Here is a 17,076-nt window from a genome sequence, read left to right as displayed (position 1 = left end):
CCTGAATTCTGAATGTAATGACTGTTGTTTTTTGTTGTCGTTTTTTTTTTATTTTGGATTAGACACTGAGGGCATTTCAGGATTCTGTAAGGCTTTTAAATGCTAAACTAAGCTTTGCATGTTGTCTTAAAAAAGACTACACCTTTCCTCTTATTTTAAATAAATTATCTTTTTAATAATAATTTTTTTAAAAAGCTTTTAAGAACAAAGCTGTTACTTCAAAAAACATTTTTCAATTGGAAAGATGTGAGATGAATGTCTGCATACCTGATCTAAGGATTACATACCTCTGATGAGTTGCTATCGTATTATATATTATTTTCTCTATTGGTGTGAAGTTTAATGAAAACAGCATGAAACTGCTTTCTCTACCTCAGCGATGTCAAACTCCTTTTACATCATGGGCAACGTATACTCCACTTTACACTGACACAAAGGGAAGTTTCAAAGAACTCTAGCTACACATTTAATCCCCCAAATATCTTAATATAAGAAAAAGGCAGGTAATTTCAGCACATCCCACTTTTTCTGCAAGGTAGTATATAATAGAATTACTGTCCCGTAATTATAAACCAAAGAAAAAGGACTGAAAATGCATTTTTTTTAAAAAACAAACCCAAACATCTATATTAGTAATTACCTTTGTGTGTTATGAATGGCCATGGGTCTTTACAAATAGAAAAAGCTGTAAAACTTAAATGTGAATACAGTTAATATTTGTTCTCCTTGTTCCAAGGCCGCCCAGCGGGAGAATTAGTCTTTACCGGGCCTTATGTTTGAAAAGTATATAAAAACACGCCAATCCCAATCCTCAATGTGTCCTATAGATTCATCCCTTTCTAATTAATACCAGACCTATTTTCTGCCCACGTTAATATTCCAGACATGTAACCCAGCAGTTATTTGAAGGTTTACCAGTGGTCAGGGGCAGATCTACTGTGGTGGCATGTGCCACCCTAAAATAAACTCTTGCCACCCCTACTGCCACCCTAATTTTGCATATGGCAGTGATGTTTATTAAAATAAGCTAGCATTAAGACTTTAAGCCTAGCCGCATTTAACCTTGAATATAAATTCTAAACCTAAATATACTGCATAATATTACATCAAAACATGTAATAGCATCAATAGCTTTGTTTCTTGTTTTCAGTAGGAACAGACAGTGCAGATTTCTGACATTTTGTGTAAATTTAGTCATGTAAAATGTTATTATTTCTAATGAAAAGAGTGAATCTTAAGTTAGACTTGTATTTCAAATTCATGTTGTGTAGCTTTCTGGATTTTATATTTATTGGGCTACATGCTTATTTGTCATATATGCCACACAGTGCATAAAATGTAACTGAAATGTTTAATTATTTGACCAATAAGAAAGTTAGAGACTTTAATTACTGGATTTGATGTATTTTAACAATATTTTGTACATATTATAGAGGCACCCAAACCCGCATATGCCATATGTGCATATGTGTAAAGAAATTGCTATTTCCATGCCACCCTGTAATTGGAGGCGACAGGACCAGCCTTATCAATGTTGTTAGTCTCATCTCAAACCTTCTAATGACTCAAGTGGCCAACACAGAACAAAACAAAACAAAAACGAAAAAACACCCCAAAAACCAACACAGTGCTTTATGATTTTACATCGGTTATAAATACACCGGATGCTATCAGAGAACTGATTTCTGTGTATACAGTGGGACTTCATTTTAGTAGAAATATTTTTTTACTTTCCCTCACGCCCAAAAAAGGAAAAAAGAAACATCTCTATTTTCTTAAATCTTGCAATTGTGTACATTATTCAAATCAGCTTTTAAATAACGTAACCAAAAGGTGGGGGGAAAAGTAAAACGCCATCTCTGATCTAGAGCCAGCCTTTGTTGTCTGTTTGGACTCTGGACAGATCTAGCGCCTGCGCACTTGGAAGTTTGTCTGCGTGTCATGTTGAATGCTAAAACAGGATAGTCAACATGTCCACCGCGACGGCTCAACAAAACAATAACGAAGAGCCCGGGCTTCAGGGTACGTACCGTCCTCGGGTTTTCCCGGCTCCACGTCGTAGTCGTTACTTTACATGTTCGTAATGGACGCTTGTGTGTGTGAAAAATACCGCTACTGCGAAGGTTTTATTGTAAAAGTTATATCGAGGGTGGAATTTCCTCGTCGACTGGGAGGGGCGGGGGTATGTTGTTTGACGTCACCTCAAATGAGCCAATAGCGTCTTAGAAAAGCTTTGATGGACGCGTTACTGGCCAATCATGTACAAAGATTGAAGCTAGGTGGGCTTCAATAGCAACGAAAACAACTTTGAGGCAAAACACTGAATATTTTGGGGGATTTTTGTGACTTCCTTTTTGTTAAATTATTATTTTCCTATAATGGGCCGTATATTTTTGTGTGGGCAAGCTACTTCTTTACTCAAAAGCCCTTTGCACTTTTGATTATACATCAAATCTAACCGAAGGCAGTGGTCGCAATTTTTACCCAACTGCATGCAGGCAAACAGCTAAAAACATTTAAAACAACACTTAAGGTGTGCTCGCACTTCAAGCGACTAAAGCGCCATCATATTAGCTCTCGGGATGTTCTTCGTCATGCGTGGCAGCACCACAGCTGGAACAGCGACATGTCTGGGCAAACTGTCTCACCGTGCGCTCTGTAGTTATGCAAGACCTCGCATGGGAGCAACACTGATGGCAAATGCTTCTGTAAATGTGCAATCTATTATTTTTATGTCCATCCGCGAACCAAACAAATACACCATGCTTTGTTTTCGGGAAAGGGCGTCTCACGCTGTCACGTTGTGCGCTCACACAAACCCGCAGGCTCCGAGAGATTACGCAACACCCTTCCGTCTGCTGATTAAAAAAAAGAGTGCAGGCTGTTTATGGGGCAGTGGTACAAAGAAATGCGTGCCATCATGGATGCGGTGCACAGGCGGTTCATTTGAATTCGCAGAATCAGCGGTGCAGAAAATGTAGGTCAGCTGTTTCCATTTGAGGGTGTGTCTCTATGTGCTGTGTAATCAGCTGCGAGGTTTGTGCCTTATCACAGCAAGCTTACCTTCCTTGTGTCCTCTTGATCTTTATTTTACAAAGGGTCCTGGGTGGAGCTGGAGCTAAATGGGAATACAGGGGCCCAGGGGAGGCAGACCAACCTGCTAACACCACCTGCTGCAGACCAAATAAACGCAAATACTGGTATGAGTCAAACTCTGCAGACCTTGGAAGTGGTGCCTGAAAGTGATGAGACCCTAATTGGAGGACTAGAGCATGTGCCATCGTCCTCCTCTATCCACAACGGGGACATGGAAAAGATCCTCCTGGATGCACAACACGAATCCAGCCCAAGTAACTCCTCCTGCGATAGGTAGGAAGAAAAGTCATTTTTTGGTCTTCAAGGCCTTATATGTGTGTTTGTTATTGAGAAGTTTTTTTTCTTACTCCAAACATGTTGATTAAGCCCTCACAGGCCACCAAGTCCAGAGCAGGATGAGGGTCAGATTACATTTGATGTGGAAATGTCCAGCCCAAGAGGTAGTCAGGTAAAGCTATGTATTCAGCTCTAAAGTTTAAGACCCTTTAAAGTCTTTTTCATTGATCTAATCGCTTCATCTTTTATATTTGCAGTCAGAGGAAGATTGTGCAGAGAAGGACAGAGAGGAAGACATTTTGATGAACAAAGAAGTAGACTGGGTTGCTGACTGGTCGAGCAGACCTGAAAACATTCCACCAAAGTAACCAGGCTTTCAGAGCTACTTACTGATATGTCAGGAGACTGTCTTTAGCTGTGTTTTTCTTCTTTTCTTTTTTTTAATAACCTGTCATTTAATTTTTCCTATCAGAGAGTTCCACTTTAGGCACCCCCGACGTTCCGTTTCTCTAAGTATGAGAAAGAGTGGAGTCATGAAGAAAGGCGGCATCTTCTCTGCCGAGTTTCTCAAAGTCTTTATCCCTTCCTTACTCATCTCACACATCCTGGCTCTTGGGCTTGGGTAAGTCAAAAGTCACGCATCTCTACCATTGCTGAGCTTTTTGTTACACCAGCTGGAGTTTTCTCAAGTTGCCCTAATTATATGTTTGTCTGCAACAATCATATCTAGAAGTTATAGCCGTTCAAAGAGACAGCTTCCATGTTATGTTTATAAAGTGTATACCTTAATTTTAATCTATCACTTGTTATAAATGAGCATCATCATTTATCTAGTACTGTTGCAAAATATTATTGTTCTTTTCCTTTTTTCCAAACTGACTCAGTTTTGTTCCTTTTTTTTCCTTTTTCCTCTTTCCCAGAGTGTACATTGGGAAGAGAATTGCAACAGCCGCCACCAGCTCCTACTGAGTAGAAAATGAAGCAGTGCCTAGATGTTCTCCCTTCTCCAAGTCACTCAGCCATCCTCGTGTGGTCAAGCTCTCTCTCTGCATCTGTTGTACACCCGCACTTCCCTTCCGATCACCATTAAAAATTATATTGCATCGTAGATGTAGTCGTACACATGATGTAACCGTGGTTGCGCTCCATCAGATTTTGACCGAGGACAACACTGTACACACAGTTGTCACAAATTTGCATATATGCAGTAGGTAACAAAGTCTGTTCCACCTGAAAAGTATTCGTCGTCTGTTCGACTAAAAAATACGAGACAAGAGGATTTCAGATGAAGTTGCTTCAGGGTTTTAGTTTCTTTACTTGCCTTGTTGTTAAGTTACAAGAAATTGGACTGCGTCTGTCCTCTGTTGCCTTCGTAATTAATATCTGCAAGAAACGAATTAATCGGCTCTGGGAACAAAAGGGACTTGAATCGCCTTAACTTATTGAGCTTAACATTAGAGGTGCAGTGAAAGCGTGGTGGTAGTAGGGGGACGGGGTACTGCACTGTGGGATCAGTTTTTAAATTCCACACATTTTTAATAATAGAAGTTATATCTTTTTGACCGCAGAGGGTTTAAAAGCTTTTTTGTTCTGAAGGTTGGAAAGCGTAAACATTTATCTTGTATGTAGCTCCAGAATTTTACAGAAATAGTTGGAATATGCTATAATAGTGGCAACCTAAAGGCTGGAACGCAGTATACCAGGCCATATGCTATTTTTATTTGTTTTGTTGCCTACATATCTTCTTCTTTAACACATAATATAGCATCAGTGGCAAAGTGCCAAATTTGTATGCTTCACCACTGCACATCGGTGATTTATCTTGAGACTTTTTTTTTTTTTTTTTACATTTTCTTATATGTTTAGGTATTTAAAGATGTAGATGTGAAAAATTAATTTAAGCTGTGATCTGCCCCTTGTAATAGATACTTTCCGACATTGTATAATCTGTTTATACAGTGATACTAATGCGTATTATATCTCATGCATCGTGGCAGTGTAAGTAATGTGTTTTTGCTGTCGTTTAATTGAAGCTTCAGTGGCAGAAAGGATCGCCACGGAGGAGGAAGAAGGGGTTTCTAGGGGTTCTCGTTTAAAAGTGTTATCAGATTTTAATCTGGATTTCACTGTACAGTAATTTCATCTAGCGTACAGTGTCTGTGTACCTTTTAAAGAAATTATTTTCTGGAGAAAATGCATGCATTTCTGTATATTGATGCTGATATGCTGACTGGATTATTCTGTCAGTGTCTGTAAATGGATCAGACCATAACAATATGGAAAAATTGGCTATAACTTACAGTATTGGCTGTTGGCTGTGTTGGTTTGGAAGCACTCGTACTAATTCCTAAACTGTGCATGTGAAAACAGATTTATGTACAGTTGATAAGTGTGCAATACTTGGAATTTTTGGAATATAAAGTTTGTACTGTATACAGTGGCTGATGTGAAAAAAAAATACAAAGGACGTAAATAGAGATCCATAGAATTGAATTCATTTTTCAAGTATAAAAGGCACATATCATCATAATGGGCTTTCTGCACAGCTGAATAGTGAGCAGTGTGTTAAAACTTGAATGGACTTTGTACTGAATACAGAGGCTGAAACAAATGCAGCTGCTGTCTTTGGAAGTCATTTACATTTCATCACCATTAAACAAAGCACTCAGCGTAATAAGGATGAAAGTGAATGTGTGTGAATCCAAAATAAAATGTCTGTTGCTTCCTCATTTGTTGTTAGTAGTTCATTTAAAGAGGTTTCAGATGATCTTCATGAATGTGGACGTTTTAATTTTTATAAAAGATAGGGTTATAGTTGTGCTTTTTATTAGCATTTCTACTCTTTAGTGCACTGTTAATAACAGCGGTGAAGAAACACACTGTCAGATAGTTTGGAAGATGTCATACAGTATAAGGTCTGTAGATTTACTGTAAAGATGATAATTATTTTAATCCTTCCTGAATTTGTAAGTTTGCTCACTTACATAGAAATGGAAGGAACAAGGTAGTCGTCCAAGACGGTATGGTACATGGCCCCAGTGGCCCGTCAATGAGATGAAGTAATCCTGTACTGTCAGCAGAAACACAGCCCCAAACCATAATGTTCCCACCCCTGTACTTGACTGTGGGGTTGGTGTTCATTGGATCATACTCTGCTTCCTCAACCATGCCAAAATGCTGAATTTTGGTTTCATCTGACCACAGCGCTTTCTCCCAAATTTTCGCTGACAAACTGGAGAACTTCAGACGAGTCTGTACATGAGCCATGGGACATAAGGAGGGGGACATAAAAATGAGATACTCTTCATATTTGTTGCAAGTAAACAAACTTACAAACATAGCAAGGGATCAAATAATTATTTCCCCCACTGTAGCTCTACTGGTTATAGTTATCAAAAGTTTATCCATACAACAATCAATGCATGGTATGTCACAAACTGTAAATCCAGTGCCAAAATGCTGTTGTGAGAAGAGTAGCCTTTCATATGAGCAGTTGTATAAACTGTTCAACTTCTAGATCAGGAGATTAATCTTTTTGTTAAAGTACTCCTTTTATCCCCTGACGTGTCCGTCTGATCTAACAGGTTGTGCAAAACATATTTCGCCTCCAAACTGCATGTATCACATCAGGACAGAAACATGGAGCTAAAGCAGAGCAGGGCGGGGCAGTGCGCATGCGCCGTTCCTCATTGTGGCCCTCCTCTCCTTCGAGCTCGTCTGGGTTTCAGGGACCCGTTATAGGAGTGAATCAAGGTCTACGAGTGCGAGACAGAGGTACAACTTGTCGTTTTAGGCTGCTGTTTTTAGGCCGCACGCTGCGAACTTGACTTCATATATAGAGACATTTTCAGACAGAGGCATTGTTCTCTCAGGGCGTCGACTGGCCAACAAGCGGAGCATCCATTCATCCTTTCATTGGCAGCTGAGGTTTTCCAGTCTCGCTAGCTAGCGTTAGCCAAGAGGCAGGGGGCACCCGTGTCGGAGAGAGCTTCAAAATGTCGGGGTACCAAGGAAAGAAGAACATCCCACGAATTACAGTGAGTTTTGTTTTATTTTATCATATCTGTCCTGCAGTGGAGGTGTATAAAGGGTGTATAAAGGGTACGGTGAGCTTCACAGTTTAGACCAAAAGCTAGCCAGCGCTTATCCAACCACTGACGCTGTCAACAGCAGCAGCAGCCCAGCTCCACATACCGACAGCCTGGGATGGTAACCAGCTAGTGTGCAAGCCTTTTAACAATTCCTCATTTGAAATCTGGGTCTTACAATTTTTTCTCTGTAATGAATACTCAGATCAGGTCATTTAGCTGCCATTATTAGCCCTTATTCTCTCAGAGCATCCTCAGCCTGAAGGGTGTAGTTAACAGGTTTAGACACAGATTCCCTCACTGTGTCGTTTTTCATCTTCCACCTTCTATCCTCCAGCATCCACCATGCCTGCCCTCTTCAGTGGACTATGTGTTTTTTTGTTGTCTTTCTTTCTTGTTTATGGATTAAAAAAAATCCTGATTCATATTCAGTCAAATATTGCTACAGATCCTGATTTGCTAATATACATTAATTTTGCTTTGATTTATGGTGCAGCTCTTCACCCAGACCACACATAATCATTAGGGGGAATGCAGCAGGCTTGCTGTGATAGTTAAAAGAAGTAAAACCTCACTCGCAAAGTAGGTCATTGCACAGCTCCCATCCAAACCCTATGCTTTCATCATGCAGCAAGAGGGCTGATTCTGCAGCATATAGACTCAGCAGCTTTATGTTTGATCACTTAATCACATCAAAATCTTTTATGTACTGGCTGTGTTTCATACAGATGGTTGTCAGGTCCTTCGCAGGTCGATCCAGGGTCATAAACACACGAGTCTGACATCCCAGACACGCCATGCAGACAGCAGCAACTCTACAGCCAGCCTTTCCCAGGCTTTCACACTCAGTACAACACCACCTATTAGTCTGGAGTGAATGAACTAGATAGTTTCACTCTGCAAAGCTTTAAACAAAATGCCAAGGTTAGTCTGAAAAGCACTAGCTGAATTTGTTCAAAGCACACTAAAGCAGGAATAATAGCAGTCCTTTGAAGAATGTGCCTTAAGAGTTTCACAGCAACTTAACCTCTGCTAGCACCATATTGAGGTGCAGTTGTTTGTCGCACAGCTTGATTTTGATTGAGGCTGTGTGTTCTTTTATAGAGTTTGGCTCTTGTATAGGTCTTTTTTAATTTTTCTTTGTAATCTCTAACTGTGTCATATCCATCAATATCCAGAATTTGTCTGTTAATAGTTGATTCATGGTTATTACACAGTAATATTAAAAGAGACATGCCAACGGCTTTTGTCTTTAATTAAAAAACAAAACACAAAACTAAGATTAGGGTCAAACAAATGCTTTTTATTTAAAACAATGACTTAAAGTTATGGTATATCCTCTGATATAGTTTTCCTTTCAGACACACCAAGGTGAAACAGAGTACCCTTTTTGTGCATTTTAAGGATGCGTTGCCAGGAGGGAAGTTCCTTAGCGCCATCTGTTGGACAAACTATGCAAACAAATAATTGAAGGGTGTTTCTTTCATCTTCTCTTTGCTTTTTAACTTTAACATATCCGTGATTCTAAATGCTGAAACGATGGATCAGCAAATAGCTAATATTTCCGATAGTTTCGATTCTGGCTACCCAATATATTTGTGTGGTAATTGTCTGATAATTGATGCATAAAAGATGAAGATGTTGCTTTTTCTTATTTTGGAGTTTATGGTAATGATCAGCATCTGATATATGATTTAGATGTTGGCACATTCATTTTGGAAGTTGAGGACTACATTTGATATTGTATGTGTATACCGCAAGCTCAGTACACTAGCTGCTGACCACTCGGGCACAGAAAGGACACAGGTTAAATGACCCACTTATGTCAGCGCAGTGGTTTGTGAGATCATGTCAGCCATGCCCTGTACACTTAATGCTTCCTGCAGTCTGTAAAGCTGGACACACTGAGTGTTTCCTGCTGTGAGTTTTGCTGCAAAACGTTTTTTTATATCTTCGGAGACCCCAGAAAGCCTTTAGGAGAAGTAGGCCAGCCTGTTATGCTTTCCTTTTATCTCATTCAGGTGGAGGTAATTGTGTCACTCAAGAGCCTGCGCTAAGAATCTTTCCCTCTCTTCAAATGATGTGTCTGTTATGCATGAATAAGTCTACTAAATTAATCCTAGTCATCATGTAGACAGGTTGAGGATTGGTATGGATCAAGCCATGTTTTGCATGAGACTTTGAGCAATCTGGGAAATATTCACAGCTTTAGCTTCGGTCACTCTTCTTTTCTAAAACTGTGTTTGTGGGTAAAAGATTTTCTGTTGAGTCATGGATCAAACTGCTGGCTGCTGGAAGTTAAAATAAAATATTTATTGCTTGGTTTAGCTAATGCTGAGAAAATGCTGTCTCATCCTTTCAGAGTGACCGCCTTCTGATCAAAGGGGCGAAGATAGTGAACGATGATCAGTCGTTTTTGGCTGATATCTACATGGAAGATGGAGTCATCAAGTAAGTCCTTCTTTTTCTGCTTTTGCTTTTTGTAACTTCATTCACTTCTTTATGCCTGATTTTTTTCTTTTTGTTTGTCTCATTGAGGCAAATTGGAGACAACCTTATTGTTCCTGGTGGAGTTAAAATCATTGAGGCTCATGGAAGAATGGTGATGCCCGGGGGTATTGACGTGCACACCCGATTCCAGATGCCTGACCGAGGCATGGTGGCTGCGGATGATTTCTACCAGGGTACCAGGGCGGCCCTGGCTGGGGGGACAACCATGATCAGTATGTGACACATCAGACAGACTTGCTCGTGTATTTTCAGCCAGTTTACACATACAGCGATGTTGTTTTGGGGATTATGACATTGCAGATGTGAATGCCATCAAGCGTATGATTTAATTTAACAGTTTGCTTGTGCACATGAAATCAGACCTGCTTGTTTGTATTCTATAGTTGACCATGTGGTGCCGGAGCCTGGCGTCAGCCTGGTTGCTGCCTTCACACAGTGGAGAGAGTGGGCTGACAGCAAGTCTTGCTGTGACTATTCTCTGCATGTGGACATCACAGAGTGGAACAAAGGCAACCAGGAAGAGATGGAGACTTTAGTGAAGGACCATGGTATGTAGTCGGAGTTGTACTCAGCTCATGTCTCCCACGTACGGCTCAAAATCTTAGACTTATCTGACTTTTTACTGGGGTGGTGAAATGTTGCCATTTCCCTGTTGTAAAAAGTGGTTCTCTGACTGCGTAGGAAAGAAAATCAACCTGCAATAACCTAAAATTTTTGCTGTGCAATTTTTTTTTTATCCTTTTGGTTTTTTTACTTCCTCCCTTCGCTTTGGGTTTTTCCCTCTTTTGCTCTCTTTATTCCACCTTTTGGCTGTTTTCTCTCATAAGTTTTCTTCCTTCAGGTGTCAACTCTTTCCTGGTCTATTTGGCTTATAAGGATGTTTTCCAACTTTCTGACTCTCAGGTATGCTTGGCTGCTGGGATCTCTGCTGAGTCGTCTGTCACAGCACATGTTTTGTAGGCTTTTAGATGTCTTTGGTATAAATGACCCCCACCCCCCCCAATGAGCTCGACCACTTTTCTCCATGTTCTTGTAGATCTACGAGGTGTTCAGTGTCATCAGAGATCTCGGAGCCATCGCCCAGGTTCATGCTGAGAATGGAGACATCATTGCAGAGGTAACGTAGCCCCTTATAAAGTCAGTGATGTCAAACCAGATACTTCAGTATTTGATAATAATGTTTTTGTGGATGTTTTAGGAGCAGAGACGTATTCTAGAGCTGGGGATCACAGGACCTGAAGGTCACGTGCTCAGCCGCCCCGAGGAGGTAAGACTGATGATGTCTAAGAGTGACAAGCGACAGCCTGGATATAGTGTGGAACAGAAGAATCACCTGTGTCTCACCTCATTATCCGCAGGTAGAGGCCGAGGCGGTCAATCGTGCTGTCACCATCGCCAATCAGACCAACTGTCCCCTCTACATCACCAAGGTGATGAGCAAGAGTGCTGCTGATGTCATTGCTCTGGCTAGAAAAAGGGGTAAGAAGAGAAACTTATAAAAATACTTTCTCTTTTTTTACTCTGCTTGTATTCCTGACACGTAGCATTGACATCATCCTGTCTGCTCCTGCAGGTGCTGTGGTTTACGGAGAGCCCATCTCTGCCAGCTTGGGCACAGATGGTACTCATTACTGGAGTAAGAACTGGGCCAAGGCAGCAGCCTTTGTCACTTCTCCACCACTTAGTCCTGATCCAACCACCCCCGACTACCTCAACTCCCTGCTGTCATGGTAGGTGCTTTAAGCTAGGACATAAACAGCTGTAACGCAGTGATTTGACAGATGTTACAGCTGTGTGCTGCATTTGAATTTTCAGCTGTATCTGTAATCACATTTATTATCGAACACCTGATGACAGCAGATAATCATAACATTTCCATGAGCAGCCTTAATAAAAATGTTACATTTCAAACATTTTCGGATGAATTAATCTAAAATGGCACATTACACATCACACACATGAAGGATATCTCGCTTTGTTTCTTATGTAGCGGGGACTTGCAGGTGACCGGAAGTGCTCACTGTACTTTCCAAACTTCTCAGCGTGCGGTAGGCAAAGATAACTTCTCCCTCATCCCAGAGGGAACCAACGGCACCGAGGAGAGGATGTCCCTAATCTGGGACAAATGTGTGGTGAGCTTAATGTGACCCACTTTTCACGCATTCCAGAAAATTTGGAACATAAAGCAAAATCCCCGGCAAACCTCGCCGCATGTTTACACTCACTGAAATTAAGCGATCTGTTGTCGTGTCACTAAAGGTGACCGGAAAGATGGATGAAAACCAGTTTGTGGCAGTGACCAGCACTAACGCGGCCAAGATCTTCAACCTGTACCCCCGCAAAGGCCGCATCGCCGTGGGGTCCGATGCCGACCTTGTGTTGTGGGACCCAGACGTCACTAAGATCATCTCAGCTAAGAGCCACAACCTGGTCAGATATTTACATAGCTTGTTACGACTCTTGATTCCCAATATATTTAGTCATTTGTGTGTCTTATACATAATGTGACCTAATTCTTAAGCTCAAATGCTCTTTGCATGCTGAGCCTGGTCTGCGTTAGCAAGTGAGGTACTAATATGGTATTAACAGGCAGGAGTGACAAAAGATAGAGAATAACAAGGAATCTGAGTGAAAAATAAGCTTCAAATATATCCTCTGTTTTATTATGCAAATTTTAAATTTAAAAAATGACTTGTTGCACTGTTCACTATACTAAATGGCATCTTGTTAACTGTTTACCCCTTGAAGCCAACTTGACTTAAAGCTCTCAGCTGAGGGGTTTCTGTCATATTTCAGTTGTGCTTATAGACTGGGTGTACATCAGAAGTAACTCTTGGAAAAACCCGGAAACCACATTTTTATTGATATATACTAAAACTGTGGCAAGGACTCCAGACCATTACAGACTACAGGACCACCAAACCCTCCCCCGCATCCTCTGATGTCTCCTTCCTCAACGAGCTCAACAACTTTTATGCTCGTTTTGAGCAAGGGAACCCCACAACCACAACCAAAGCAGACGTGACGCCAGACCACCAACCTCTGACTCTCTCCCCCACCGATGTAGGAGCGGTGCTGAGCAGGATCAATGTCCACAAGGCTGCAGGTCCCGATGGCATCCCCGGGCGTGTTCTCAGAGCGTGTTCTGAGGAGCTTGCAGGAGTGCTGACAGACATATTCAACCTGTCCTTGGCCCACGCTGTGGTACCGGCCTGCTTCAAATCCACCTCCATCGTCCCGATACCCAAAAACTCCAACCCATCTTGCCTCAATGACTACCGCCCAGTAGCACTCACCCCCATCATCACTAAGTGCTTAGAGCAGCTGGTCCTAGCACACTTCAAATCCTGTCTCCCCCCCACCCTGGACCCCCACCAATTCGCATACCGCCAGAACAGGAGCACAGAGGATGCAGTCTCCATCGCACTGCACTCTGTCCTCTCACACCTGGACAACAACAACACCTACGCCAGAATGCTGTTTATAGACTTCAGTTCAGCATTCAATACAATCCACCCCTCACAACTCATCAGGAAACTGACAGACCTGGGTATCAGTTCTCTCATCTGCAAATGGTTACTGGACTTCCTGACCAACCACCCCCAACATGTCCGGCTGGATAACAGCTGCTCATCTACAATCACAATGAACACGGGTGTACCACAAGGCTGTGTGATGAGCCCTTTCCTCTACTCCCTCTTCACCCACGACTGCAGACCTGCTGATGGTTCCAACACCATCATTAAGTTTGCAGATGACACCACGGTGATTGGCCTCATCAGTGACAACGAGGAGGCCGCCTACAGGGAGGAGGTGGATCGTCTGGCTGAGTGGTGCGACACAAACAACCTGCTGCTTAACACCGAGAAGACCAAGGAGCTCATCGTGGACTACAGGAGGAATGCTGACCCACATCCACCCATCCACATTAAGGGGACGGCTGTGGAGCGTGTGAGCAGCTTCAAGTTCCTGGGAGTCCACATCTCCGAGGATCTCACCTGGACGACCAACTGCTCCAAGCTGGTCAAGAAGGCTCACCAGCGCCTCTTCTTCTTGAGGACTCTGAGGAAGAACCACCTGTCCTCAGACATCCTGGTGAACTTCTATCGCTGCACCATCGAGAGCATCCTGACCAACTGTATAACAGTCTGGTACGGGAACTGCTCTGCCTCGGACCGGAAGGCGTTGCAGAGGATCGTGAAAACTGCCCAGCGCATCGCCGGAGCACCACTTCCTGCCATAAAAGACATCTACAGGAAGCGGTGTCTGAAAAGGGCTGGGAAAATCATCAGAGACCCCAGTCACCCATCACATGGACTCTTCACCCTCCTGCCCTCTGGGAGGCGCTACAGGAGCCTCCGGACTAAGACCACCAGGTACCGGAACAGCTTCTTCCCCACAGCTGTCAGACTCCTGAACTCTGCCTCCTGACATCTGACCCACGTTAACTCATGGACTGAACATACACACACACACACAATGGACAACTGTACCCTCAAACACACAATAATAACATGGAGTGAACCACCACTCACAACCACTAGCACTTTATATAGCCTCTGTAGAAATTATCCACACCCTCACTTACCTTAACTGCACTACTGTATAGCTCTGTGTAAACAATCATTCTGTACATAGATAATTTTTAACCCTACAACTGTTTACAACTTGCATAGTTCCCATTTCTGTATAGCTGTATATCTCAGATTCCTGTAAAGTTATTTATTTCATATTCTGTATAGTTTTTCATATTTATATCCTGTCCATATCCTGTACATAGCTTGTACTCACTACAGCCTGTACATACTTATAGTTATAGAATATTCACAACATACTTCATACCGTGTACATTATAACATAATAGACCCATTTCTGTAATATACTTACATATCTATATTATTGCTAATATATATTGTAATATATCTATATCACTAAGCACTTCTGGATGGATGCAAACTGCATTTCGTTGCCCTGTACCTGTGCATGTGCAATGACAATAAAGTTGAATTCTATTCTATTCTATTCTATTCTAACTCATCATTAAGGTACAGAGGAGGTCGTCAAATGGTCGCCTTTTTGAGGGAAAGGATTAAAGCAGGCAAAAAAAAAAAAATCGATATGATGCAATATAAGATATCAGGGAAATTTACTTTTGCTTCTGTACCTCAGATATTTATTTAGGACTTTTAAGAGATTTCTGCTAATCTTGTAAAACCATAAAACTTCTTCGTGTTCCAGGCTGTGGAGTACAACATCTTCGAGGGGACAGAAGTGCGTGGAGGTCCTCTGGTGGTGATCAGCCAGGGCAAGATTGTGTTGGAGGAGGGCAGCCTTCACACCACGGAAGGCTGTGGGCGCTACATCAGCCGTAAACCCTTCCCGGACCACGTTTACAAGAGGATAAAAGCTCGCAGCAGGGTGAGTCCTGTGCGTGTATCTAAGGAGCAGCCACAGCTGCGGAGACCTCATTCTTATAATACGAATGACCGTGTTATTATGTTTAGCTCACAGAGCTGCGAGGAGTCCCGAGGGGTCTGTACGACGGGCCAGTTTGTGAGGTGACTGTGACTCCCAAGGTGATGTCCACAGTTTCCTCGGTGAAGACTTCCCCTGCCAAGCAGCAGCAGCAACAACAGCAGTTTACTCACCAGCCTGTGCGCAACCTTCACCAGTCTGGCTTCAGTCTGTCTGGTGAGTCAGAACACCTGCCAGTTTGCCTTTTTTCACAGCTGGCCATTTAGATTGTCTAATATTTTATTCGAAAATATTTTTAGGCGCCCAAATTGATGACAACGTTCCTCGTCGCACCACTCAACGCATCGTGGCTCCTCCCGGTGGAAAAGCTAACATCACCAGCCTCGGCTAAGCACTTTTTCTCCACATAGCCAGGGAGGGGGGTCGCAGGGCCACACGGGACCAGAGGCTGCTCTTACAAATGTCACATCACGTCCCTTTGCTGATCACCTCCGACTCCCCTATGCAGCCCACACCATTTATTAATATTCACACATACCACCACGTCACCTCATGCAAAGAAAAAAGAAAGCACTATTCCATTTCGCTTCACCGTCTCGAGATAGTTAAATACCGAGGAAGGATCAAGTGAATTGAAGCAGCTCTTTTTTTAATGCTGTTTTCACGGCCAGTTTGATTATTGATGAAATTAATTTGTTTACATTTTTTTGTTATTTTCAGCTGCATGTGATTGTTTATTTGCCCTCTTGGCTCAATAAGCTGACCCAAAAGTCACCCCAAGGAATATTTTAGCAACAGGAACCTTTGGCGGTTGTTCTTCTTGCGCTGTTCGTTTTCCACGTATTAGAATGTTTTGGTGGTTCTCAGACATCAGCCATCTTTAGCTGAAAGCAGAGCCTCTGTTGCCACCGTTAACAATGCTGTTTCTACTGTTATGAGACTGTTTGTTCAGAAATGAGAAATTAGATAGTAGAATATTGTTTTTCAATAACACCTCAAGTCTGCAGTATTTGAATTTATGCTTGGTTTTAAGTTTAAGCCATGTATTGAGCTGAGCAATTCACCTATGTCTTCCTTTAGTGATATAGTTGCACTCTGTTTCCATTTTTTTTTAAAATATTGTCTTTTTGATGTTTTATGTTTTAACATTTTTAAGTCATTTTGGAAAACGCTGACTGCACTGAAAGGAAAAGAAAAGGGTATTTTTAGGGTTAAACCACTCATTTAGCTTCACCCCGGGGGAGAAATTGCTAGTGTTCTGCCTGAGAAACACACTCTTCCCTCATTTCTTCCTCGCGTTTTTTCCCCTCATGTTGGTTGATAGGTTGTCTGGGCGAAAAGCTTCCAATAATAGCAACACTGGATGTGGTTAAGGATATAGTCAGTCGAAGAAGCTCGATTGGAAGGTTTGCCCACAACCTCTCTGCACCTGGTGCTATAAATATATATATAAAAATATATATGACCATTGCTGTATATGTGCAGACGATGTCACAGCAGTCGTGTAAGCTTTGTAATAACAGCAGCCGGGGTCGAGTCACCAGTTACCCAGTTTTAACAGAACACGTTTTGCACCTGTAACAATCCAAATGGTTGAAACTGTATGTGAGCTTGCAACTTTTTATTTGTA

At 42.0% G+C, this 17,076-nt stretch overlaps 2 protein-coding genes and 1 long non-coding RNA gene across 3 annotated transcripts in view; 2 read left to right on the top strand and 1 right to left on the bottom strand.

The window, feature by feature from the left end:
* LOC146656851 (uncharacterized) overlaps positions 1 to 2,183 on the bottom strand; it is a 44,797-nt gene extending 42,614 nt beyond the window's left edge. Inside the window, exon 1 of the long non-coding RNA XR_014913973.1 lies at positions 2,031 to 2,183. This is a non-coding gene — a long non-coding RNA (uncharacterized LOC146656851). The remainder of the gene's footprint in view (positions 1 to 2,030) is intronic.
* On the top strand, positions 1,886 to 6,097 carry LOC146656850 (BCL2/adenovirus E1B 19 kDa protein-interacting protein 3-like). The gene is made up of 6 exons (XM_085424628.1): positions 1,886 to 2,022; positions 3,099 to 3,369; positions 3,463 to 3,544; positions 3,630 to 3,736; positions 3,845 to 3,994; positions 4,293 to 6,097. The coding sequence occupies exons 1-6, from the start codon at positions 1,971 to 1,973 to the stop codon at positions 4,339 to 4,341; spliced, it is 711 nt and encodes a 236-aa protein (XP_085280754.1). The 5' UTR covers positions 1,886 to 1,970; the 3' UTR covers positions 4,342 to 6,097.
* A 960-nt stretch (positions 6,098 to 7,057) lies between these two features.
* Positions 7,058 to 16,930, top strand: LOC146656849 (dihydropyrimidinase-related protein 2-like). Its single transcript, XM_085424622.1, has 15 exons — positions 7,058 to 7,146; positions 7,245 to 7,409; positions 9,823 to 9,911; positions 9,999 to 10,183; positions 10,355 to 10,519; positions 10,813 to 10,874; positions 11,008 to 11,088; positions 11,170 to 11,238; positions 11,330 to 11,450; positions 11,545 to 11,701; positions 11,962 to 12,103; positions 12,231 to 12,401; positions 15,210 to 15,389; positions 15,476 to 15,662; positions 15,746 to 16,930. Exons 2-15 carry the CDS (start codon positions 7,368 to 7,370, stop codon positions 15,835 to 15,837), a joined length of 1,743 nt encoding a protein of 580 aa, XP_085280748.1. The 5' UTR covers positions 7,058 to 7,146; positions 7,245 to 7,367; the 3' UTR covers positions 15,838 to 16,930.
* The last annotated feature ends 146 nt before the right edge of the window (positions 16,931 to 17,076 follow it).

This window comes from Rhamphochromis longiceps, linkage group LG12, assembly GCF_057381845.1.
Source record: "Rhamphochromis longiceps isolate RC_006_pf linkage group LG12, R_longiceps_female_GT1.1, whole genome shotgun sequence".
NCBI classification, from domain to species: domain Eukaryota; kingdom Metazoa; phylum Chordata; class Actinopteri; order Cichliformes; family Cichlidae; genus Rhamphochromis; species Rhamphochromis longiceps.
The sequence above is the reverse complement of the archived record's forward strand: the minus strand, read 5'-3'. Positions and strand labels throughout refer to the sequence as shown.